At 48.2% G+C, this 25,963-nt stretch overlaps 2 protein-coding genes across 4 annotated transcripts in view; one reads left to right on the top strand and one right to left on the bottom strand.

Moving 5' to 3' along the window:
- The window catches only part of SCFD2 (sec1 family domain containing 2), a 395,759-nt gene extending 379,384 nt beyond the window's left edge, over positions 1–16,375 (top strand). Inside the window, exons 8-9 of one of the 2 annotated variants that reach the window (XM_055588555.1) lie at positions 2,972–3,091; positions 14,843–16,375. In XM_055588555.1, the coding sequence (XP_055444530.1) occupies positions 2,972–3,091; positions 14,843–14,935 (213 nt within the window). In that variant the 3' untranslated portion in view covers positions 14,936–16,375. Of the gene's footprint in view, positions 1–2,971; positions 3,092–4,901; positions 5,815–14,842 lie in introns of those variants that run through there. The other variant, XM_055588554.1, reaches the window with a different exon arrangement.
- A 4,049-nt stretch (positions 16,376–20,424) lies between these two features.
- Positions 20,425–24,902, bottom strand: RASL11B (RAS like family 11 member B). Of its 2 annotated transcripts, XM_055588553.1 has the most exons (5): positions 24,559–24,902; positions 23,897–23,953; positions 22,666–22,742; positions 21,401–21,878; positions 20,425–20,892 (listed from the first exon to the last, which is right to left on the bottom strand). In XM_055588553.1, exons 1-4 carry the CDS (start codon positions 24,698–24,700, stop codon positions 21,408–21,410), a joined length of 747 nt encoding a protein of 248 aa, XP_055444528.1. In that variant the 5' UTR covers positions 24,701–24,902; the 3' UTR covers positions 20,425–20,892; positions 21,401–21,407. The 2 variants fall into 2 exon arrangements, with proteins under 2 accessions (XP_055444528.1, XP_055444527.1); XM_055588552.1 differs by having other exon boundaries at positions 20,425–21,878.
- Between the last annotated feature and the right edge of the window lie 1,061 nt (positions 24,903–25,963).

Raw genomic sequence — 25,963 nt, 5'->3', positions numbered from 1 at the left:
CATATGGGATTTGATTTAGGTCATACCTGAATGGTCTAGTGGTTTTCCCTACTTTCTTCAATTTAAGTCTGAATTTGGCAATAAGGAGTTCATGATCTGAGCCACAGTCAGCTCCTGGTGTGTTTTTGCTGACTGTATAGAGCTTCTCCATCTTTGGCTGCAAAGAATATAATCAGTCTGATTTCAGTGTTGTCCACCTGGTGATGTTCATGTGTAGAGTCTTCTCTTGTGTTGCTGGAAAAGGGTATTTGCTATGACCAGTGTATTCTTTTGGCAAAACTCTATTAGCCTTTGCCCTGCTTCATTCTGTACTCCAAGGCCAAATTTGCCTGTCACTCCAGGTGTTTCTTGACTTCCTACTTTTGCATTCCAGTCCTCTATGATGAAAAGAGTATCTTTTTAGGGTGTTAGTCCTAGAAGGTCTAATAGGTTTTCATAGAACTGTTCAACTTCAGCTTCTTCAGTGTTACTGGTCGGGGCATAGACTTGGATTACTGTGATACTGAATGGTTTGCCTTGGAAACGAACAGAGAACATTCTGTTTTTTTTGAGATTGCATCCAAGTACTACATTTCAGACTCTTTTGTTGACTATGATGGCTACTCTATTTCTTCTAAGGGATTCCTGCCCACAGTAGTAGGTATAATAGTCTTTAATCTGAGTTAAATTCACCCATTCCAGTCCATTTTAGGTCACTGATTCCTAGCACAGGGTCAAAGATAAAGCCCAAGGAATATCAACAATTGAGCAGACCAAGAAAAGGAACCTATGAAGAAATGTGAGAAGAAGCCATGGGAAAGGTAGAAGGAAGACCCCAGAGAGAGTGCTATTGTGGTAGCCAAGAAGGATGTCATCAGCTGGGACACATGCCACAGAAATGTCCAGATAATGAAGACAAATGTCTGCCGACCCCTATCTGTGACAGCCATTGGTGACTATCAGATCAGATCAATTGCTCAGTCGTGTCTGACTCTTTGCAACCCCATGAATCGCAGCACGCCAGGCCTCCCTGTCCATCACCAACTCCCGGAGTTCACTCAGACTCACGTCCATCGAGTCAGTGATGCCATCCAGCCATCTCATCCTCTGTCGTCCCCTTCTCCTCCTGCCCCCAATCCCTCCCAGCATCAGAGTCTTTTCCAATGAGTCAACTTTTCTCATGAGGTGGCCAAAGTACTGGAGTTTCAGCTTTAGCATCATTCGTTCCAAAGAACACCCAGGACTGATCTCCTTCAGAATGGACTGGTTGGATCTCCTTGCAGTCCAAGGGACTCTCAAGAGTCTTCTCCAACACCACAGTTCAAAAGCATCAATTCTTCGGCGCTCAACCTTCTTCACAGTCCAACTCTCACATCCATACATGAGCACAGGAAAAACCATAGCCTTGACTATAGTGAGAGCTATTACAGGGAACAGCAGGACAGGAGCAGCACGGCTGTGCACGTGTGGTACCTGGACTGGAGGACAGCCGTCAACAAATGCAGTCAAGGGAAGGAACCCCAGGGCAGAAAGTTGGGGGTGGGGCGGGGAGTCTAGAGGCTGTTTCTAAAGATCCAAGAGTTCTGTAACTTTGTCCACTGCCCATTTGGAAGAAGTTTAGACCCACTTTTCCTTCTTTCTTCCTGCCTTTTGTTTTTCCCTTCCCTCCCCCGATTTCTCCCCATCCTTCCCTCCCTCCCTCTTCACTCTGAGTTTCCTCTCTAGAAGCCAAGGAATGACTTATGTAACTGGAAGCACTTAATGTATTACCTTCCTAAGTGTTTTAAAATAAGATACTGAAAAGTTATATTTAGGCAAGGGAGTCAGAAGAACCAAGATGAAAAAAGAGTTGGAGCCAGGGTAAGAGAAGGGCTGGCTCTCTTCCTCTCAACCTGCTGCCCTCCCTGCCACCCATGGGGACCATCCTTTGGCCCAAAGATGGCTTGTGTGTTAGTGAGTGTGGTGAGCACAGACACTTACCTACTTTGTCTACCATCTTCTGGCTAGAAACCCGCCTGCTTCTCCCGCCTCTGGGTTCACTGGTCATGCAGGCAGCTGGCAGCATCCTTCCTATAATGACTCCATGCGGCTGTCCTGCTCACTCCCCCCAGCTGGTGACCTCTTCCCTGCAGAACTTGGCTCATACCACTTGTACCCACTCCTCACCGAACCATCCTGAACTTGCAGGTAGGACTCAAACACACTGTCTTCAGGAGCCCCCTCTTGTCCGCTTCGGTTAGTCATCAGGTCTACATGTTGGCATTGTGCATTTCCTGAGACGGTACTGGGGGATGCTCTCATTTTAGTCGTTTATACTGTGCCTCACTGGTGAGACCTTGAGGCCCTGGCAGGGATTCTCCACGACATTCAGTGCAGCATCGCAGGCAAGTGCGATCCTCAGCTGAGGTTGGTTTGCAGAAGGTAAGGGCATGAATTCTGCCCCCAAGGGTGGGCACGGGGCTCTTGCATCTTTGTCCACCCTTTACGTCCTCCTCCCTAGGGATGTGACCATCTTTCAATGCCACAGGCATTTATTGAGCACCTACTCTGAAACGGCACCAAGTATTCTGGGACTTCAGCAGTGAACCAGGCAGACAAGATCGCTGCCTCCTCAGTTTGTGTTCCATTAACGGAGACAGCCATCAAACAAACGTGTAAGCAGAGATGATAACTCCAGGCTGTGGCTATTGCTTGGAAGGAACTGCACAGGCTCTGTAAGGCAGGAGCACATTTGTGTTGAGACCTGTAGACTGAAAAGGAAGGGAAAGTTGCCCTCAGTCTTCTCTGTTATTTAATAGCTCCTGCTCCTTTAACTTCTCTTTCAATAAAATATTTATGTAAAGGGCTGTAGGAAGGCGACATGCCAGGCATCCTCCTCATCAATGGGCTCACACCCCCTAACACATCGTACCCTTAACAAATTATAATCTCTCGAGTGGCTGTTCACCGCACCTGAAGACACCTCTAACGCTAGGCACGTTTTGTTTTGCAGGTGAGCCGGCCTCATCCCAGCGACCACCCTCTCCTCATCCTCTTCGTGGTGGGCGGAGTCACAGTCTCTGAAGCCAAAATGATCAAAGACCTAGTGCCGTCCCTGAAGCCGGGAACCCAGGTACTGAGTCCTCAGTGACGCTTGGTGACATGATCTGAATGGGAAGCCTGGACAGGGGGAAGGGTGGGCCTCCGTTAGGCTTCCCAGCCGTCTGCGTCACCATCCCGCAGCCTCCCCTCCCCTGCTCCTTCTACCTGTCCCAGGCCTGAGACCTCTCCTACCCCTGGGCTGCAGTGCTATTCCCCTGATTCCTAAAAGGCATGTCTTCTCTGATGTCCAAGCAGTCCTTAATTACTCTAGCGATTTCACCTCTTACCAGGCTCTAGATAATTGAGGGTGGTTCCCAGAGACCCTCTCGCCATGGAGAGGACAGAAAGGCACCTGGTCTGGACAGTGACAAGTGCAGTGTCTTTCTTCTCTACCTCCTGCCAGGCTCTGTCTCCCTCCCCACAAAATGCCCCCGGTGGTTAAGGCACAGCCCTCCTCCGTCTGCCTTTTACTAGCCAGGTGATCCCAGTGAGAAAAGCCTTCGGTTTTCTCACTGAAGCAACAGGGTGGGGTGACTGTGAATCTTAACTGAGAGATGGGAGAGAATGTGCTTCTTAGTGCAGTGCCCAGCACATAGCCCTTGATACAAGTGGCCAAGGTTATTATCAAAAACCACTTCTGAGCAGTTGCCACCCTACCCTGCAGCAGGATCTCAGGGAGAGGGACTTGAGGAACAGGCAAGGACTTCCCTGTCTCTGGAAGCTCTCAGCTGGCTGGGGCAGCAGAGCCTGTAACTCAGTAAGACTGAAAAATCCTTGCCTTAGTAGGTTCCCAAAGCAGCCTGAAACAGAAGGCTGCAAGCAGACTTTACATGGGAGGGGATCCCAAGAAGCAGAAGGGAGGGAACTGGAAGAGAGACAGTGGAGGGAGAAAAGCCAGTACAGAGTCTGTGGCCGGGCTGCTTGCTGCTGTGGGTACCCCAGGCTCTGTCCTCCCAGGGCCGAGGACTGTCCTCGGAACTGCCCTGCTGGGGGATGAAGTGCCTGGGACTTCACCCTGAGGTTGAGGCTTGTCTCCTGGGGCCTGTCTTCGGCTTTGTGCTGGGTCTGTATGCTGCCAGCAGCCTTCTGTGGTTTGGAGACAGCAGAACAGAGATGCCAGTGCAGTGCTTTGGGTAGGATGCCAGCTCAGAAGAGAACTGTCCACCACAACCGCACAGAATCCTGGTGGTATTCCAGCCATGTCTGGCTGCCCCCCCTCCTCCCTGGGGGAGAGGTACAGATGCCCATGTCTCCTACTTCCACCCACTCAGCCAGCCAAGGAGCCCCTATCCCCGCTGGCATCCCAGGCAGCTCGCTGATGGCTCCATTGCTGACCTAGCCTCCTGAAGCAAACGTGCTTTCCTTGAGGACAAAGACTGGGCCTTCCCAGGCCTGTGCACAGGACAGGAGCTCTGTCACATTGAGGTCTGGTGGTGTGATGTTGTTGAGATGGCCAGCCCACCTGGTGGTGTAGAAAAGGCCAGATCTCTGTGGGTCACCAAACACCCAACTTAGGAAAGGGACCCAGGTGTTCAGGGAGCCATGGCATGTTTTTGAGCAAAGGAGTGACCCGTCATTGGCCATGGCCACTTCTGCTGTTACTAACACCTGTCTTGGTCATAGCTGGTGGGATTTCTGGTAAAGTGGTAAATTCAGACTCATCTCACACCCACTCCATCAGCAGTGTTCAGGGTCTGTTTAGTGAGCAGTTGCCTTTTTGAGCAAGACATTCTTTTTTTTATCAGCAAGCATGCTTCTCACTGCCCCTAACATAGTGAACCGAATTCTTAGCTGCTGCATTGTTAACTGGCTGACAGACGTGTTAATCTCCCCTCTAAAAGGATGAAATGCACACTTTTTCAAAGCCATGTGACCTGAGTTGGACAACAGAGACCCGGAATCTGCAGTGGCTCAGTGGCTGGGCTGCAACTGACCGACCTTGTACTCAGTCATCTGCAGAGAGAGTGGCTCAAAGAATTGGGGGCTTCAGGGGCAGGCGTGCCTGCTGCTTGTCCTTTGTGCAGAATGCTCCCCCTGAAGAGTTAACAGGGCCTAGGAAGATTCCAGAGAGGAGTTGTTTACCAGCATGGCCTTCATTCCAAGTCCTGAAAGGAGGTGGATTACCTGCCTGTTTGCTGAAGCAACACCTGCGGAGGCGGGTCTCCCAGTATTAGACCTCCACAGACCGGCAGCTAAGTCAGCCCAGATCTGAGATGTAACCAGCTCCAGCTTCAGAGGTGCATTCAGAGGGATGAGGGCTGGATGCTCTGGCTGTACATGGAAAGGCCTGCTAATCTGTCGCCTGCTTAGGTCTCTGCCGGGGCGCACATGGGAACAACTGAAGGGGGGCAGGTCTGGCAACCAAGAGAATGACTCTAACCTGACCGATGATTTAAACACATGTATCTAATACTGCTGTCTAATACATATCTAATCCAGCCTACGTGTATAGGTCCCTGGGGATGAGGATTTACCCCCCCCTTGCCCATAGCCTACCCAAGTCCTGGAGGCCTTGGCCCTTAGGACTGTTTGCTCTGCCGAGTCCACCTCCACTCCCTCTGAGGTCTCACTCAGCAGTTGCTGCCTGTAGCTCCTGGGCCCCACAGAATCTCCAAACAGATCGGGCTCACCCCTCCTCCACAGGTCCTCTTCCAGGCTGCTCTTCTCCAAACTGGGTGTCTTCAGTCCCTCCAGCGACCTCACTGCAGCCCGTGCCGTGAACCTGGGTATCCCAGTTCCCAGGCGGCTCTCCTGGGACCCTGGTCTCTCTTTTCAGGCTCACTTACACCTGAGCTCCTCCCTTGCCAGGGGCTGAGCAGTGCAGAGGCGCTGGGGCCACCTCCTCCTCCCACCACGGCCCCTACCTGCCTCTGGGCCTTCTTTTCCTACCCGCTTCTGCTGGCCTCTCTTCCCTAGCCTCAGGACTTTGCACTTATTTTAATTCCAGCACCTCAGAAAGGATCTGGCACCAGGTGTCATGATTACTCATTGAATATTGAACACTAGAGGGCTTCCCAGGTGGCTCAGTCAGTGAAGAATCCCCTGGAGAATGAAATGGTATCCAGTAGTCTTGCTTGGGAAATCCCATGGACAGAGGGGCCTGGGGGACTACAGTTCATGGGGTTGCTAGAATTGGACGTGACTTAGTGACTAAACCATCACCACTGAACACTAGAAATTCTACTTGCATTATTGAAGTACTGTAAGATAAAAGCAGTTTTTCTGGAGACTACACCAGCCTGTTATTGATTCTGGGATTATGGACAACTAAGACCACCCTGTCTTTTGCATCAGTTGCTGTGATTCATATCTATTCCGTACCACATAGATGCTTTTTGGACCCAGGAATAGGAACTTAACAGCCTCTTATATTGGATTAGTTAATTATTCAGTAAACATTTATTGAGCATCTCCTCTGTGCCAAGCACTGTTCTTTGTGCTGAGGATAGAGCAGTGACCAAGCCAGACATGTACCTTCTTGCCTGGAACTTACACTCCAATAGTGAGTGACTGACATCAAACACAGAAGCTCCAGCCAGACATGAGTGTTCTAGAACAGAGGCAGGTGCTCTGATGGGAATACCTGCAGGAAAGGGGTGGAGGCAGAAGGGTCCTTCAGATGGCATCGGCTTCTCCTGAAGGAGAGGGTTGATGAGCTGAGATGTGCAAGGCATTCAGGGACCCACTCATCAAAGGAAACTGCCAATAGAAGCCACGTAAAGCCCGCATTTCTTGGAGAGAGAAAAGCTTCGTCTAAATTATTTCATCTGATTGATGACTGTCATTTATAACTTTATTGCTACTTCTGTCTTGAGTATTCCTTTGTAAAAGGTGTATGGATTCATTACATATTCTAATGTGTTATCTATAGATTATAAGATAAAGTCAAGCATGTATCTGCTGATACTTTTTAAGTTGACCTGTCTTTATACTTAGAGTGTGTTGTGTGTTAGTTGCTCAGTCATGCCCGACTCTTTGCAACCCCATCGACTGCAGAGGAGCCTGCAATGTAGGATCCCTGGGTCAGGAAGATCCCCTGGAGAAGGAAATGGCAACCCACTCCATCTTGCCTGGAGAATTCCATGGACAGAGGAGCCTGGCAGCCTACAGTCCATAGGGTTGCAAAGAGTCAGGCATGACTGAGCAACTGTCACTCACTCAAGGCACATCCAGAAATAAATTCCCTTCTACAGAGGGTGATAAAGATCTCATGAAACAGTGGCATTCAGAAACCACGTTAGCACCTGCTAGTCCCAGAGGATGGCTGTCCTGCACTACAGTGGGTGTGTTTTCTCTGCTTTCCTCCCCTGGTTGTTGCTAAACGTGCTGATGAGAGAAAGTGGGCAGCTAGAGAAAGCCCTCTTCCCTGACTACAAAAAAAGGGATCAAACAGGCAGCCTCTCAACCCCACCCCAAACAGCCGCAGCCACAAGCAGCTGACTTTGCAGGCTTGCCCTGGCTCTGGAACGCGTGTGCCCAGCACTGGCCTCTTCTCATTGCAGACAGCTCTGCAGGCTGAACCCTGGAGCTGGGAGGTGGCCAAGATGCCAGCCGAAGTCTGGAATTGTGGGAGGAAAATAACAGGGAGGGACCCTCCCAGAAAGTACAGGGAAAGGCCAGCTCAGGAAACAGAGAGAGACAAAGTGGGCCTGACCTGCCGCCACGGCTCTCCACGGTACACGTTGCCCAACCACGCTTTCATGTGCGTCTGCATTTCTGGAACCAAATGTTCAGTGAGACTGTAATAGAAAAAAAAGTAGACCCAGAAATATGCTCGTACACTTACAATTTTGTGCCACTGTAGACGTTCGAGGAGAACTAAATCCTAACTCTAAACCCTGGCTCCAGGTTATTCTAAAATTTAATGCAAGCCCTCAAGGAGAGAAGTCAGGCGACTTCTTTTTTTTTTTTTCCTTCTGGTCTGCATTTAATTTGTTTTGAAGTTTCCTATTCTAAGGAAAACGTCAGTGAGATTTACAGTTTTTCTTCTTTACCTTATAATTTGAAATATTAGACAGCATCACACATGTTCATATTATTCTTATTAATATTGCCCTTTATTCCTATGCATTTCGTGTATCTTTGATATTTGATGCAATCCTCTTAGCAATGCTGAAGTCATTTGCAATAGAAGTTTCTTGTTGTTTTCCCTCAAGTAACTTCCTTTTAAACAACCATCAGAAGGGACAAAAATGGAGACATCTGAAATCTCAGGGGATTCGTTAGAAGAGCCTAAACACAACACACTCACCCCACCAGCAACACAAAGGCAATGAGTTTTCCAGAAAGCTTGATCATGTCTGTTTTAGTCCACTATCCCAGTGGTTTAACAAGACACACCTTTTATGTTTAACACATGTGGCACCTGTACAGATGAGGGCAAATAGTGCCTTGAATATGATATGTGCTCAAGAGCCAGTAATCAGCTGGATGAATATGCATGTTGGTGCCTGTGCATGTGAGTTGCTTGTACTGGAAAGCAGCTCCCAAGTTTAAGAGAAAAATAGAGAAAAAAACATTTTTGTCCCCTGCTCCTTTCAATTCACAGTGTTGGAAATCAAGGGATATGAGTCTAAATCCTGGGCTGCCCTGCTTCCTCTCTTTCAGCAGAAATAGAACAGGAAGATGCCGGCACCTCCAAATTATAGCTATGGCCCAAAAAAGCAAAAAGTGGAGAGAAAGCAGTGGACTGGGCCACTCCTGCAGGAACTAGGGCAGACTGAGCGCAGAGACAGGCGGTTCTTCTTTCAGCTGGAGGAGAACCTGCATGGAGCCCCAAAGGCTGCTTTTTAGGGGCTTGGTTCCGAGGTGCCTTTGGGCCCTCTGGCCCTGCCTCACAGATGGAGATTTTCATCCTTGCCCTCGGTTGCTTGAGAAAAAGCCAGTCCTCTGAAAGGAAGTCTCTAGTGCTTAATTTGCCTCATATCGCATGTTTGATGACTATGTTTATAACATTTAAATTTCATATCCAGCAGGCTGATTTAGAATTGCTTTAAGCATTTTCTTTTTCATTTTAGAGTGTCCTTCCGCACCCCGCCCCCTTCATTTAGCTAAGATTTTTATAATTTTAAGGACTATTTTAGTCAAATAATGCAAAAATACCTTCACTTGAATAGGCTAGAAAACTGAAAATGAACAAAAGACGCCTGAGATGTGAAAATACTTAAGGACCATCAGCTATTATACTGTAAAGGAAATGTTAGCCATGTGATCCTGCTTGTTCTTCAAAATAGGAATTTTAGACAAATGGGTTTTCAGTTAAACCAATTTGAAACAAATTTACACAGAGCCATTATATTTGAGCTACCAGAGCCTCTTGGTGTGAAAATGTCACTGCTGAACATGGCTAAACCCACTTCCTCCTTCCTAGTCTTGTTTTGGTTTATTCAATTAATGAATCATTGGCTAACTTATTGTATCAGGGATCTGCTAGGTATCAGGCACTGTGCTAGCAAACAACAAAGAAACTCAAGGAAACAAGGAATACAGTGTAATAGCAACAGCCATGGGAACATCCTCAGTCTTCAGGGAGAGGTGGTCTGGGAAGGCTTCCTGGAGGTGGTGATGCCTGAGCAGATCGTTGAAGGATGACTAAAAGGTCTTCAGGCAAAGAGTTGGTAACTCTCATTCGAGATGAAGAAACACCTCCAAAGTTCCATTTGTGAAACTGCAAATAGTTTAGAGTGTCTAGAATGTGGAACTGGTGATGAGGGGGATGCTGTGGCCAGGGGCTGGGGTGTGGAGTGCTGAGCAGCCATCAGACTCCAAAGTCTTGCGATGCTCTCTAAGAGGGTGAGGCTTATAGATTTTTGGTTTGTGGTTACCATAAGTTTTTGATATAGCAATTTATCTACATGTAAGACTGGTCTCTTAATTTCAAATGCATGTTCAATAGCCTGCATTTGTACTCTCCTCTTCTCACAGTTGCTGGTTTTGAATTCGTATTTGTGTGGGGTGATTTCCTACCTTTACTGTACATTTGCCTTTACCAGTGAGCTTCCCCATTCATAATTTTCTTATTTCTAGTTATGGCCTCTTCTTTTCCATCTAGAAAAGTTCCTTTAATATTTGTTGTACAGCTAGTTTGGTGGTGCTGAATGCTCTTAGCTTGTGCTTATCTAGAAAGCTTTTGATTTCCCTATCGGGTCTGAACAAGCCTTTGGGTAAAGTATTCTTGATTGTAGGTTTTTCCCTTTCATCACTTTAAATATACTGTGCCACTCCCTCCAGCCTGCAGAGTTTCTGCTGAAAAATCGGCTGATAACCTTACGGGGATTCTCTTGTATGTTATTTGTTGCTGTTCCCTTGTTGCTTTTAATATTTTTCTCTTTGTCTTTAAGTTTTGCCAGTTTGATTAATATGTGTCTTGGTATGTTCTTCCTTCAGTTTATCCTGTATGGGACTCTCTGTGGTTCTTGGACTTGAGTGACTATTTCCTTTACCATATTAGGGCAGCTTTTGGCTATGATCTTTTCAGATGTTTTCTCAGGCCCTTTCTCTCTCTCTCTCTCCTTCTGGGACCCCTATAATGTGAATGTTGATGCCTTTAATGTTGTCCCAGAGGTCCAGTAGACTGTCCTCAGTTCTCTCATTCTTTGTTTATTCTGCAGCAGTGGGTCAAGCTTAGAAAGGGTGGAGGAAGGCAGTCAGGATTTGCAGCCTGTGAGTAAATGCTATCAGGCTTACACGTGGGGAAGACGCCTCTGGCACATCCCCCTCCCCTGTATCAGCCCAGTGACTGCTCTGCGCTGAGTAGAGGGAGCACAGCAGAGGATGGGACTAGTGGAGGCGGTGGTGCTAATGAAGATGAAACCAGCAGGCACCATTTTAAGCCCCTCCAGAGCCTGTCATTGTGCTGAGTATTTTATATCTATGTTCACATTTGATCCTTATGATAGTCGTGTGAGGTGGGTGTCATTATTTCCACTTCACAGACTAAGAACTTGAGGCTCAGAGTGATCCAGCAAATTCTTCAGGGTCCGTCGTCTGGCAGGTGGCCAACTGAGGCCCCACTCACATTGGACACTCCTAAGGCCACTGTACCATCTGGCGGGAGTCCTTGGTCTCAACGTCCTTCCCTCCTAATGACACTGACACCTCTCAGTTACTTCGCAGACTGCCTTTGTTTTCCATTGTTTCTTTCCTACCCTCCAGAACACACCCAAGACGTCCTCTGGTTCAGCCTTCATGCCAAATACCCACTTGTCTAGTTGTGACAGGGTCCCAGTCCTTAGTCCCGGCTCAGTGCAGGTGACTGGGCCAATGTCCATCAGCCACGACTGAAAGCCCAGCCTACACCCTGAGAGTGATGGATTCTTTGGGCTTAGTTGTCACTGCCCTGGAAGTCTGCACATCAGCCGAGTCTACAGCCTTTCCCTCCCAGCTCCTCTACCGTGTTCATGAGACGTACGCATCCTCAGAGACTCACTCTAGCCATTATACTTGCCCTCACCTGAGCCAGAGAGGAATCTGCAGTCTTGGCTTTGGAACTAAGGACCCCAGGGGTTAGCATGGTCTAACCATGGTGGTTAGCCCCATCTAACCCAGGTGGTGGGGTCTGGCAAGCACAGGGCAAGGGAGGGGCCTGTGGCCTAGCTACCTGTCCTCCTGTACTTCTCGAGAGTCTACTCTCATGCAAAGGATTCTTGTCTTTATGTGTGGTCTTTTAAAAATGTCTGAATAACGGTCTTTTAACTTGTTATCTGGGGTTCCCTGGTGGCTCAGATGGTAAAGAATCCTCCTGCAATGTGGGAGACCTGGGTTCAGTCCCTGGGTTGGGAAGATCCCCTGGAGGATGGCATGGCTCCCCATTCCAGTATCCTTGCCTGAAGAATCCCCATGGACAGAGGAGCCTGGCGGGCTCTAGTCCATGGTGTCACAAAGATTCAGACATGGCTGAGCGACTAAGCACAGCACAACCTGTGGTCTACGAATCCTAGTTAGCCACAAACCTCACCTGAAACTATATTCAAAATCTTGTATAGATGAACTTACATGTATTTTTCTAGAGAGTTCTTAGCTTTCCTAATATTCGAAAGGAGGCCTGGGCTTCCCTGGTGGCTCAATAGGTAAAGACTCTGCCTGCAATGCAGGAGACCCAGGTTCAATCCTTTGGTCAAGATGATTCCCTGGAGAAGGCAATGGCTACCCACTCCAGTATTCTTGCCTGAAGAATCACATGGACAGAGGAGCCTGATGGGCTACAGTCCATGGCGTCTCAAGAGTTGGACACGACTTAGTGACTAAACCACCATGACCAGTCGCAAAATCACAGTAAAACAGCAGCTCAGAATTGCTGAGCATCTTGTGTGCATTACAGTCTTCACCTTGGGTAATCCTTGCCGTAATTCTACAAGCTTCTATTTTTCTCCTGGGACAGATAAAGTGAGGCCACAAGCGGAATAACCTTCCCCAGTTTACATAGCCAATCAGCCATGGTGCCGGGCTCTGCTAGCATCTGATGAGCCTGCTGGTCTGGGTACCACCATTCTCAACTATCTGTTGGACTTGGTCTCGAAGACCCTGAGGGGTGAGTAGAGGCCCTCTCCAGAGCCGCAGATTCCAGTGGTGTCTACACCATGTGATAAGAGGGTGCTAGCGTTCACTCTCGGCCCTCAAACTCTCATCACATGGCTTTCAAGGAAAAATGTGAGCACAGACTGCAGTGTACTTCTTCTGCCAAAAATATGACTTGACTGATATTAACCATATATTTTCAAGGATAATTCTCTTTCAAAATAAAAAGTAATCACTGCTTTCAACAGTTAATTTTTGTTTTAAACAGAAAACTTTTTAATACTGAGAACAAGAACATTCTAAAATGCTTTCTTCTCTCCTCCCTTCCCTCTGCTTGTCCTCCACATAAGAGAGTAGGCTCTGTTTTTGGCCAGTGAATTGGTTGATTTATTGGTTTCGTTCTACCTAGCACAATATGGGGGTGCAGGAGGGGAAGAGTAAGTGAGTCTTTTGCTCCCCACCAAGAGACCCAGCCAGGTGGTGTGACCCCTTAGAGCCCAGGCTTTCTGGCCACCTGGGGCCCCTGCAATCAGGGGCTGGGCTCCAGAATCTGACTCCAGTGCCTCCTTCCTCACTTCCCTCATCATCTGGGTGTAAAACCCCTACCTGGGAAAACCTCACCAGATTGACAGAGCATATCGCTGCCCCAGCCCAGCCCTGGGAACAAACTCTCCCAGTGCTGCAGAGGGAACTCTTCCCCACAGGAGTAGCTGAGTCTTGGGGAAGCAGAGGGGGATACCATGACAACAGGCCAGAGAGGTCCAAGTGTCCATGTGGACTCGGAGTAAGCAGCCTTCCCAGAGCCCTTGATAATGGAGAAGTGACCCGATAGGCACTTGGACACTGGAGCCAGCCTGCCTGGGTTGGAATCCTGATTCAGCTTCTTCCTGTGTGTCCTTGGTCAAGTTACTTAATCTTTCTGTTTTTCTTTTTCCTCATCTGCAAATAGGGTTGTTATGACGATTAAATGGATATTAAATGAGAGCATCCTCTGTGCCTGGCACATCATAAGAACTAATAAATATTAGCAAATATCATTATTATCATCATTGTCATGGGTGGAAATGTGTCCCCTCCCAAAAGATGTTAAAGTCCAAACCCCTAGTACCTGTGAATGTGGCCTTATTTGGAAATAGGTCTTTGCAGATGATCAGTTTAGATGAAGGGCTTTCCAGGTGGTGCTAGCGGTAAAGAACCTACCTGCCAATGCAGGACATGTAGGAGACGCAGGGTTCAATCCCCGGTCAGGAAGATTCCCCTGGAGTAGGAAACGGCAACTTACTCCAGTATTCTTGCCTGGAAAATTCTATGGACAGAGGAGCCTGGCCAACTGAGCAACTGAGCACAATTAAGATCAGGTCATTAACCAGTCCACGTTTGATGCATGAAATGAGGCACTCAAAGCCGGTCACTGGGACCCAGAGAGATGGAATGAGGGAGAGGTGAGAGGGGGTTTTGGGACAGGGGGACACATGTACACCTATGGCTGATTCATGTTAATGTATGGCAAAAACCACCACAATACCGTAAAGTAATTAGCCTCCAATTAAAATAATTAATTAAAAAAAAGATGAGGTCATTAGGGTAAGCTCTAATCCTATACAACTGTGTCCTTATCAAAGGGGAAAGAGAGACCCAGAGACAGACACGCAGAGGGAAGACAGGGTGAAGACATGAGGGAGCTTGAGGGGGAAGGTTCACCCTTGCAACCCGTAGATGGAACCAACCTGCCAACACCTGCATCTTGGACTTCTGACCTCCTGAGCTGTGAGATGATGACTTTCTGTCATGGAAACTGGATACTAGTAGATAGATACAGTCATCATCATCATTATCACCCACAGCAACATGCTGCTCTTGAGTATGCCTTCTCTCTTTCCCGGAAGGAGCAAAGCCTCCCTGGAGGAGAGAGGGACCTCTTTGTGGAGTTCAGATTACCAGATTACAAAGCAAAGGTCTGATTTAGTACAACTAAGCAGCGAGGTGGTGGCTAGGCTTGGCCCTGCCCAGTGCCCACTGGTTAAAGGCTCAGCAGATGCAGCCCCGCTGTCCTGCAAGCCACTCTTCGCAGCCTGCGTTCCCCTTCTTCCACCCGGGACTCAAGAACCCACTGGCATTCCAGCAGCTGCCTTCTGCCTTTTCCTCCACAGTATCCACTCTATGCCTTCCCCTCAAAGAAGGGTGTTGCATTTTATTTCTTGTTACACAATAAGCTGGGGTTGGCTCTCCTAATTGTCTGCAATGTGTTTGCCCCTCCCATTGTTAGGTAATCGTGCTGTCCACGCGACTTCTGAAGCCACTTAATATCCCTGAGCTGTTGTTTGCGACTGACCGGCTGCATCCAGACCTTGGCTTCTAAGCATCTCCTAAGAAGATGAGCCCTACCTGAGCTGGAAATCCCAATACTGTTATCTGTTAAAATCCAATGCCTCCCAAACCAATGTCCCTGTTACTAATCATGGTTATGACTGAATGTTGCCCAAAGGATCTTCATAACCACACAGTGAAGTATTGCTGAGATTTTTTTTTTTAATCATTTTTCTAAAGGCATCAATCAAACTGCCTTTCAGCTGGCTTAACTCATGATAATGCCCATTTATCCTTACCCCTCTCTTTCTGATTCCACCTGCAGGTTCATTCATTCTAAACAAGTGCCTGTCGGTGAGTGTTGGTAGATTACAAGCCGTTTGATCTGCAGTTGCTCCAGGAGAAGTTAGACATGCTTTAGAATCATGGGTGTCAGGAAAGTTTGGTTTTCAAGATAATGTAGCTGAGGAGGGAACACCACGAATGGGATCTGAGGCTTTGTTTCTCTCTTGAGATGAGACATTTCTGAACAGGGGAGGAAAGGAGGGGGGCGGCTAGGGCAGTGCTGATCGTCTGCCTCTGTTGTAAATCTCCTGCCTTTACAAAGAGCTGCATTGTTCCTGTCTGCTTACTGGGCAGGGCTGCCAGCCTGCCTGGAACAGGAGTGGGAGAGAGGTTGATTGGAGCAGCCCATGAAAGGTTTCCTCTCTTCCCAAAGGAAGGCCCCAGTAAAGATATCTGGTCCAGGAGGTCTAGTTTGGAACCCTACCCCTTATGACTTATGATTTCACATTTCTACTGATTACACATTTTTCTACTTTCTTTTCTGTAAAGCTTAGCCTTCCTTCTAGCCATAACAGAAAAACCTAGACCCACAGAGTGGAATTATATAAGAACTCCAGCAGAAAGGAACCTCTTGGAATCCATGCATTTGTAGGTGTATAGTTGATGGAAATTTCTAGTGTCTCTAAAAGATGTTTACAATAAAGAGGGAAAGCTGAAAAACAATGACTAGTGTGAATTAAACAGGTAGAAGAAATAAAATGTAAACCAAAATGTGTCTCTACTTTTAGTTCTCTGCAAAACACTACCATTTTATGAGAAAACTGTGAAGTTGCAAATCATTTTGAGATGTCATCAAGGCAGGCTTTCTTGACCCCGAGATTCTTTATTTTGTCCAAGTATGTTTTCCACCTAACACTGGTTCTTTCATGGTACTAAAATAGTGGAGACCCCAGATGCTTCATTCTTTCTACTCAGAAGTTTGAATTTGAGTAAGGGAGAAAATGGCAGATAGCCCCAAAGAAATGATCATTAAAGCAAAGATCACTCTTTTTTTTTAAATGAATAAATAACCTCTTGAATTCCCTGGCGGTCCAGTGGTTAGAACTTAACATTTTCCCTGCAGTTCCCTTAGTTCCCTGACCAGGAAACTAAGCATGGCCAATAAATTAATTAATTAATTAATTAATAAAGTAAATAAGTAACCTGTTGTGGGTCTCCAATCTATTCATTTGATCACTCATTCATTCCCAACTCCCCAGTGGCACGTGCCAGGCAGTCCCCAACATTCCAGGCCACAGTGGGGAAGGAGGCTCATCCTGGACTCCAGGTCTCTCACAGAATGACCATCTGGTGCTTTTCCTGAAGCTTGGGCCCTGTGAGAGGATCTGCTCAAGCTTAAGTTTTAAACCATATGTCTATATGCAAAGGAAACTCAGAAAATACAAAACTCAAACTGCTAACAAGCGGTTCCCTCTGGGAAGGAGTCTATTATAGGAGTGATTTCACTCCTCTCAATATATTTGTGTCATTTGAATATTTTCACAGTAGATGTATTGATATATTACTCTTGGGCCTTTAATGTATTTTTACAAGTTGATTTCCTCTTGTGTAAAAAGAATATTCCAAAGCTTCTAATCTGAAGTGGTAAACAAAGGAAGTTTCTGATTGTAAATGTTACCCATCATCAGTTACTGTGTTCCCCAAACGCTCACAATACTAGATTAAATATAGCCAAAGGCAGTCTCTGAGTGGTGGGGGAAACATCAAAAGTTTAGTTTATAATCATCTTTTTCCATCTCTGTGGTCACCGGTTGTAGAAACTGAGCTAGGCAGACAATCAGATAGCAGAAGGCTTTGGAGGAAAGGTGAGCTGAAAGAAGATCGTGGTGACCAGAGTTTGCTTTGAATAAAAAGGTCGGAGGCACAGGACAGGGTGCTGCTCCTTGAATGAAAAGCAGGAGCAAAATGAAGACTTGGTGTAAATCCTGCAAAGGGCCTTCAGCAGATAAGGAAAAAGCAGGGACTCCAGAAGTAGCACATCTGGCCCTGGGTGGAGGATGGGGTGGGGGGTGCAGGGAACAGTTGTGTTCTTGGTATCTTGTGAAGCAGCAGTGGTTAGAACAGAGCTCCACAGTCTTGTCTGGGTTTGAGTCTCAGCTCGCCACTGCCAGCAATGTGGAGATCTCCAGGCCTCAGCACCTCCATCTATAAACTCCAGGGAATAATAATGAGCGGTCCCCACCTTGTGAGAGGGCTGCTGTAGAAGGATCCCATCCCTAACACAGCTAGCCTGTGGCACTGAGCAAGGTGGGTTTTCACTCCTGGTTTATTTATTGTAACAGATAAAGCTCTGTAATTCCTAGTGGCCTTTTCCAAGCACCATCTTGACTTACCAGCAGAGACTCAGCGGGGCAACCCCACACCACCACCCAACACTGGAGTTACCCAAGGTCTCATTCCTAAGGGATTTCACCACAAGCTTGAGCAACAGCTTTATCCTCCACAGGGTATAAAGTGAATGTTGAAATCTCATTTTTCACCAGCACAAGGGGCTCACCGCAAGCAGGCCCACAGCTCTGGAACCTGGGATTCGGGCAGGGTGGTGGCCAGGTGCTGACAGGGAGCCCCAGGCCAGGAGCATTCAGCCACCTCAGCCCACGACTCAGTGCCAGGCCGGCTGTAGAGTGTTTGGATGGTTTTGATTTGCAGCAGGGAGGAAACTTGAAAGCCAGACATCTCTACAGACGAGGATCTGCTGCTGAGGCAGACGGGCTGTGGGCCGTGCTGGCCCCTGTTCCAGCCTGGACGTCTTTGTTACTGAACTGGGACTGGAGGCCAGTGAGCAGCTGGCTGATCGCAAGAGCAGATGTGGCCTTGGCAGCCAGGCAGGCCTGGGCCAGGGAGAAGCCACGAGCCCGGGGTAGCAACAAGGAGGCTAAGGGAAGCCTGATGAAGAACACGGGGCCAAGACAGGGAGGGCCCGCATCTGCAAGCCAGAGGAACAGAGAAGCAATGGTGGCTTGCAAAGTCGTGAGCTGGCAAAGTCGTGAGCTGGCTGCCTGGTGTCTGGGCATCAGGCAGACCTGGGTGGAGTCTTGAATCTGAATCTGCCACTTAGGAGCTTGTTTTTCTGAGCCTCCCTACTCTGTGTCTGTAGAAGGGACTAAAGATGGATTGTGGGGTTGATGTGAAGAATGAAAGTTATTTCAAATCCCCCTCCAGTGCTGGGGTTTTCAGTCAATAGAAACAATGACTGCCTGTGTGATCCCAGCTTTCATCTGTCCGACTCTCAGTTTTCTCATCTTTAAACTGGAAGTGCTATCATTACCTTCCTTGCAGGATTCTTCAAAAGATTAAAGGAGATGGATTATAGTCTGGCATACTGTAAATGCTCAGTAATTCCGACTCCTTTCTTCACTCCCTGAACACACACACACCTTTCCCTTCTACCCAGGTGGCAGGGAGGCCATCCCCTACCTAGGAGTAGGGGACCATCCTCGGTGCCATGTGATTGCACATACTAAAAACAAACGAGGGATTCAGAGATATAACGAAAGAGAGGAACAAAGGTAACAAAATAGGAAGATAAATTCGTGAGAAGAAAACATGGTGTACTCTAGAACTATAGTCAAGTCAGCCTGAGACAGTGGACAGGAGTGGAACTCAGGTGGTTTCTAGCCAGGGGTCAATTTCTCTCTTCCAGAGTGGCCTCCAGTGAAGCATTATCCCCAGGATGGATGAGAACCCTGAGAATCTTTCAGCTCGAATTTCTGAAAGGAAGTTTAAGAGACCGAGTCCAGTGTGGTGGGGAAGTGAGAGGCAATGGAGAAGTGCCAGGAGGTCAGGAAGGACAGCTCACGAGGGAGGAGGAGAGGTCTGCCTGAGCTCTGCAGATTCCTGGAACAGGTGGAATGGAGAGGGAGGCAGCCAGGCACCACTCATAAACAGAGGATGTCCAGCACTGCTCAGCACCACTGCAAGATAAAGCCCCAGGGAACACTCATCTTCTTTATTTCCAGAACATGGGTAGAAGACCATTGTTAAGTATATAAAGATGAACCACTCACTCAGTGGACATTACTAATATAGCCATGTAGGATGAATGAAACCAAACGTGAGCAGAATCTAATCAGAGATCCTTGCTACTGCCTTTGAAAGGAGATGTTTTTAGAATCTCTTGTGAGCACCATTCCCTCCCTGCACCCAATACCTTCTCAGAGATTAGGTTAGGCTTAGGAAGTGTAGAAAATTGCCCTCCACCTAAGGAAGGTGTAGGGCATAACCAGAAGCCCTGTCAAGAGCAGGCAGGACATTTACCCTGTGAAAAAACAGATTTGAACATCTGGCATTGTGCCAGACCCTCAACTCTTCATCATGGCCGCCTCCCTCAATCCCAAGGCCCCATACATGCAGCAATATGAAATGCTGTGAAGGAGTAAGAACATTGAATATTGTCAGAAAACATTGATTCATGCCCTTTCTGTGAACTCAAGGACATCACTCTAAACTCAGAGCCTGTTTCTCTCACCTGTAGAAATGGTGGTATTTCCTCCTCTGCCCTCCCCACAGGGTTATCCTGAGGGTTACATGAGATCAGATATATGAAAGCACTCTCAGACAAATACAAGGTGTAATTATTTGCCCGTAAAGGTGGTGACTCACCTGGCTTGTATGAAAGTTCTCCCTGGCCCGGATGGAAGCAGATGAGAGTTTTAGCACATCCCCTGGGGCAGGTGCCACAAGGGAGGGGTTCCTGAACCACCCCGCATCAATGGCTATGAGCTTCTATAACATGAGAAAAACGTGCACTTTTCGAAAGTGGCATACCCAATGAAGGCTCGCCAAATAGGGCAAATAATAAGCAGTGATCTTGTGTAGGAGCATGATCTTCCTTGGCTTAGCCAGGACATCTCTTATCAGCTTAAAATATAGACCCAGACATCTGTCTTAGGTTTCCCTGGAGGATCAGGAAGGAAATGAATAGATACGTTACTCTCAACTAGAGAGCAGCAAACCAGAATTTACAAGCTCAAAGGCCAGGGCCTTTGACAAGTTATCTAACTTGTTTTCAAGTTTGTTTCCTCATCTGTAAAACAGGGATAAGAATAGAATGCACCTTGGTGGTTTGTTGGGAGACTCCAGGGCTCACCCCAGGAAGGCAGAATGCCCACTCGACGTGCCTGAGAAACACTAGGTGCCGAGACATACAGTCTGAACGACAAAAGACGAACATTTCGATCAAGACCAAGTCAGATGTCTGCCCTTTTAAAATGAGCTTTATTGTACATAAAATAAATTACAGTTTAAGCCAAAGCATGAGTGGCTTTTTAAAGTGCATCTGTGTAGGGGATTCGGCAGTCGCCCCTGCATCTGTTCACTTGCTGTAAAATAGTGTTTCCACAGTTAAGCCACAACTCGGCCAGGTCTGGAAACAACCCAGCGTCATTGCTGTGTTTACACAAATCACACCAAAATCAGTCGGACACATTTTGTTTTTCTGTACCTGATGCAATGATCTGAAAAAAAAAAAAAAATTATACAGCCTCACAATTATTCAAAAGTTTGGGGCTGAAGAATTTGTGCTCTCAACCAGCCAACACGTTCCCAACTCAGCATCCTCATACTGTGTCTGAGGCCAGAAGTGTACACACGCCTGCATATATAACATTCGGCCCATAAACTCCACTCTTTCTAGTCAGGTGGAGGTAGCATTTTCTTCTTTTTCTTAAAAAAAAAAAAAAAAAAGAAATCTGAGTATCCTTCAGGTTTGAAAGTCATTCTATAAGGAAGAGTATTCCAGAGACACATACTTGTATAAGAAAATCAATTCTTTCTCTTGGGGGGAGAAAAAGAAAGAAGGAAAAAAAAAAAAAGTCTGTGAATGCTTAATCTGTTCTTTCATTCCCACTGTAAATCACATCAATATATTGGGTGAATCTACAACTGACTGTCATTTACAAGGTAGTTAACAAAATCCCAAGCCATCACCCAATCCCTCCCCACTCCAGAGGGAAAGTTGTGGAGGCTGTTTGGCATCATCAGAGGTGACTGGTTCACACCACATCAGTTCTGTTCCCCTGCTCAGGACGCCACTTCCTCTCCTGAAGCGGTTCAACAGGCCCTCCTGGCCTCTCTGCTCCAGCCCTTCCTGGAACCACAAGTAACCGCCAGCGTCCAATATTCCTGCATCACCCCGGACCCCTTCCCGGGAAGACCGAACCCCCTCGAGTACCCCTGCTTCAGACGGAGGTGACAGTCCTGACTTTGGCCGAGAGGGCTTGCTTGAACCTCCTCTTCAGGTCCTGCATGTTGGGGGACTTGGGCCGAGGGATGAGGGAGGTCCGTCGCTTCTCTGGCGTGCCACTGGGCTGCTGTTTGTGACTCACTTCTTTGCACAGCACGTGGAAAGCGTTGTAGACGTCATTGTCATTCTCGCTGACGGACACCTCATAGAAGGAGCAGCCCAGCATGCTGGCCAGCTGCAGTCCAAGCTGAGGGTCCACCTGCTTGATGTGTAGCAGGTCGGCCTTGTTGGCCACGACCACCACGGGCAGCCGGGTGCCCAGGTGCAGCTGCTGCACGTGCTGGTGAAGCTGGCTGGTGAGCTCGTAGCTCTTGTAGTCAGTGATGGAGAAGACAATCACCACGGCGTCTGCCCAGCGGATGCACCTGTTCAGCTGCTCAGTGCAGCTCAGGCCATTCTCGTGGACCTGAAAGAGAAGGGGTGACAGCAAGGTGAAGGGCAAGGGCCGGAGAGAGCCCTGGCTCAGCTACAGAGAGAATTCAAAAGAGCCCTGAGCAAGAACACCAGGTTGCAGGCCATCAACAAGTTCTATCCCCCCACACTTTAGCTTTCTCGACAATATGTTGATCCAGCTGCATGGAGCTGGAATAAATAACAGAGCTGCTCACCACACTCAAGTGGAAAACTGACCTGCAGAGAACTCCATGCAGAGAGACTTTGTAGTTGCACAAAATGGGAAATTAACTGGCTAGACAGTAAGTCTGGGGAAGTAAAGATAGGAGCTGGAAGCATTTAAACCTGGATAACTGCCCAGTTCAAGAGGGAAAACACACACACACACATGCTAGCATGGCTCTTTGTCTATAGAGTAACTTTCCACAGTGTAAGAGTGATTCTGAGGATTTGGAGACGATACCTAGATGTTTGATTTTTAATGCCAAAAACACAAATGTAAAAACTGACCTTTTAAACCCTAGTACGGGCATTCTGCCAAATCCAAGTGTGTTTGCTTTGGTCTTTCCTGCTGAGTAAAATCGTCCTAAAAGATTTCTGCCCCTTTAGCCAAGTCTCCCATCTAGGCTAAGACTGATCAACAGCCAGATACAACTGAAGTGTCAAGCAATATATAAAAGCCTAGACTTGACTCCCCAGGTTTCTTTCCTTCTTCGGCACAAGGTACTTTGAAAACAGGAGAACAACTCTGTGGCCAAGCAGACTCCCTTTAGACTTAATCACATATATCAGACACTCACCTGAATACCTGGAGTGTCTTGAACCTGAATAGCCAGGGTTTCACCTTCTATTTGGACTTGTCTGGTATAGAGATTACCTATAAAGGGGGGGAAAAAGGTTATGTCCTTCCTTCTTGTACAACTTTTAAAACATTGTATGGAGGAAAAAAAAAACATCGTAGGATAATTTTTACTTAGAAATTATAACCTGAACCAATACACAAAATAAGCTATAGTCTATTCTATTTAATGGACTTATTTCAGATGTTTTTTTGAAACAACTGCAGTTTCAACCCTGCATAGGCAAGTTTATTAAAACTAGGACAAAGCTTGTTACATTTTTGGAAACTTAATTGTCTAATTTTAAACAAAACTTACATGTTTAGAGAATTTCCTTGAAAAAAAATGTTCTTGGTCTATTTTCGTACTTATTGCTCTTTGGCACCAATTTATTTTTTAGCCATTTGATATAATGGCTTAGTGGGCAGATATTGTTAGTAAATTCACAGCCAACATCATCAATTGGAATAAAATTGTAACATAACATAGCTGACTCTACATCAAAGCAGAAGGCTGCCATGCCTTATCAGAGGATGGTTTATATAGTACATTTGAAGTAATCCCCTGTAGGTACTTCATATGGTCTAAGGAATTAAGCAATTTGCTAACAGAGCATAGGTAGAAAGCCCTTAAGCCTCCCCAGTGGATATCCTTAATCACAGGGATTGAAAGGGTGTCCAATCATTTATTCAGGAACTCTCCTCCTAAAATTTTACCATGTAGTTATTTTTCTTTGTTAAGAAAAGAGAACTTTAGGTTTACAACTGTGTTCCTTTGGCCTCTGCTTTAAAAGGTCACCTCTGAAAGGCAGCCAACAGAGAAGGCGAGGGGTGGGGGTAGGCGCTGGCCATCTTTTTTTTTTTTTTTTTTTTTATGAGTTTTGCAGGAGTGTTTTAAAGGGAGAGGCTCTTGAGTACAAAGGGTGCTTCCAACTGGGGTCCCTATAGTTAAAACATACCAAGGAGAATACTTTCAGGCACTTGATAAAATGATGAATGGGCTTGGAATGGAATGAGGCCAGATGGCAGTTATGGGAAGGGAGGGCACTCAGGAGGGGGCTAGGAAAGTTGGAAGTGGCAGGATCCCGGTGCTCTGGCTGTCACTCTGAAGGAACCTGCCTGGTAGACACTTAAAAAATGGAAACAGCAGTACTGGCAGGCTGACAGCACTTTCTTCAAATACATTTCCTCACCTGCATTTCTTTCATAGTCGCCGATGAATCGTTTAGTGAGGAACCGGACCACGAGAGCTGCAGGTCAGAAAAGAGAAAGGAAAGGGGGTTAGCCTTGGCACAAGAAGTTAGATTGGTCTCCCCACTTCAACCCCCACCCTAAAAAACAACTCTCGGGCAAAGCCAGCCACCAAATGAAATTCCTACCCTGCAGCTCCCTGACCCTACTTCCAGACACAACGGCGAGGGGGCTAGGAGGCATTGTGAATTATGGCTCTGTCCAGCTGGAAGGGTCATTTGGCCCACCCCCATTCTCCGAGCCCGGCCGAGCCACACCTAAGCCTGCCCGCACACAAACGTCTTTCCTAAGCTTTAAGAGCTCCAGGAAGGGTTACGTTCACTGACTCCCCTTTCTGTGCCAGATACTGCCAGGGGCTCAAGAACCCAAAACTTCGAATCCCAGTTGTGTCGGTTGTGCAGAGGGCCGTCAAGCCATTTAGGATCAGTTTGTTTCCCTCATCTGACGAAGGAAGGGGGAGTGGAAACGAAGCTGTCTAAGGTCCTTTCCCAGGGACCGTGGATCAACCTCTACCCCAAGCCGGGTTTAGTCGAAACTGCCAGCGGGGGCCGCCGAACTCCAGACAGAGAGTTAAGCGGGTTCTCGCCGGAGCGCGAGGACTTACCAGTCTTGCCCACGCCACTGGCGCCCACTACGGCGATCTTGACCAGGCGGCGGCCCGCGGCCCCCAGGCAGCAATCGGCTGCGGCTGCGCTGCCCGGGGCGGGGTACTCGGCGATGGTGCACATGTTCTGAATGAGGCGCATCGCCGCTTCGGCCGGGGCTTCACCGCGGGGGACGGGACCTGCAGGGCAGGAAGAGGATCGCGCTGTGCGACAGCGGCGGGAGGACCAAGCAGAGGACCCCGCGGTTGAAAAGAAGAAGAAAAGAAAAAGAAAGGGGAAAAAAAAAAAAAAATGCACCGGAGAGGACGCGGAGGCCAACTAGTGCAGGTTCGGGCTCCCGGCTGGGACTGCAGCCGGGTTGCGCGCGCGCTGTTTTCTCCGCGACCGGCCCCACCCCTTGCTTCTCGCGGCCAATCCCGGGGCGCCCTGCGCGAGGCCCCGCCCACGGCGCCGCTCCGCGCGCGCCGCGCCCCTGGGGTCTCTAGGAGCCAGTGCGGGGCCCCGTGAGGCGTGGGGGAAATGGGACAGGCAGCCTGGGAGGGGGCAACGGGGGGCGGGGGGGGCGGTGGAGAGGGGGGTTGGAGGCGACCGCGCAGCCAATGGCGGGCGCCGGGAACAACAGCGCCGGGCGCGGGCCTAGGTCCTGCTGCGCCGGCACGGGGCAGATGCTGTGGCTGTGGGGTTGGAGGCGCCTTGATTCCGGGAAGCGGGGCTGGGGCTGGGGTCGGCGGTGGGCGATGTCTGCACCCTGTCTGCCTGCCTACCCACAAGAGCCCCGCCCCGGTCCCTCGTAAGTTTTCATAGGCATCTTCACCCGCCTGGATAACCAGCCCGCCCGCCTACTCCCTGCAGCCTGCGGACCTCTGGGCCCAGCCCCGCCCACGCTCCGGGAACCTGCGCCCAGGAGGCCGGGGCCTTTAGGGTGTGAGCACTCGGGGTCTCTCGTCTGGCTGTCCAGCTGCGTGCTTGTCTCCTAAATTTGGGAGACATTGACTCGGGTGCATCTGGGGTGGCGTATCCCGAATCACAGATTTGACTACAATGGCAATCTGTTAAAAGACCCGGTACCCACTCCCACTTTGACGTTGACCTAGGTGGGCGGGGGGGTGGGGGGTGGGAACTAAAGTCACCCTTCTTGTTCTACCTCTTGTTGGCCGAGTGACAAGCTCACGTGAACACACATATGGTCGGGTGCGTGTGCGGCACACCCAGAGGCAAATCTAGAAGTAATTATAGAACAAGCTTTCTAGCGCCTCACACATATCACACCTCCTCCAGGAGCTGTGAAAAGGAAAGAAACGGTTGCCCCAGCTGTCTCGGGGACCAGATTGGGAGGCAAAAAGCATCTGAACTTAGTCTCTGGTTATGAGGAATGGCGAGGTCAGTTAAGTGACTTGATGCCAG

The sequence above is a fragment of the Bubalus kerabau genome, chromosome 7 (assembly GCF_029407905.1).
Source record: "Bubalus kerabau isolate K-KA32 ecotype Philippines breed swamp buffalo chromosome 7, PCC_UOA_SB_1v2, whole genome shotgun sequence".
In the NCBI taxonomy this organism is placed as follows: domain Eukaryota; kingdom Metazoa; phylum Chordata; class Mammalia; order Artiodactyla; family Bovidae; genus Bubalus; species Bubalus kerabau.
The sequence above is the reverse complement of the archived record's forward strand: the minus strand, read 5'-3'. Positions and strand labels throughout refer to the sequence as shown.

Bases quoted from the DNA above. Each gene is read 5' to 3' on its own strand.
- RASL11B (XM_055588552.1), bottom strand. From the start codon at position 24,700: ATGCGCCTCATTCAGAACATGTGCACCATCGCCGAGTACCCCGCCCCG. The intron at 23,954-24,558 runs GTAAGTCCTCGC...TCTGACCTGCAG, and splicing joins CAGTGGCGTGGGCAAGACTG to CTCTCGTGGTCCGGTTCCTC. The intron at 22,743-23,896 runs GTGAGGAAATGT...CCCCCTTTATAG, and splicing joins CGACTATGAAAGAAATGCAG to GTAATCTCTATACCAGACAA.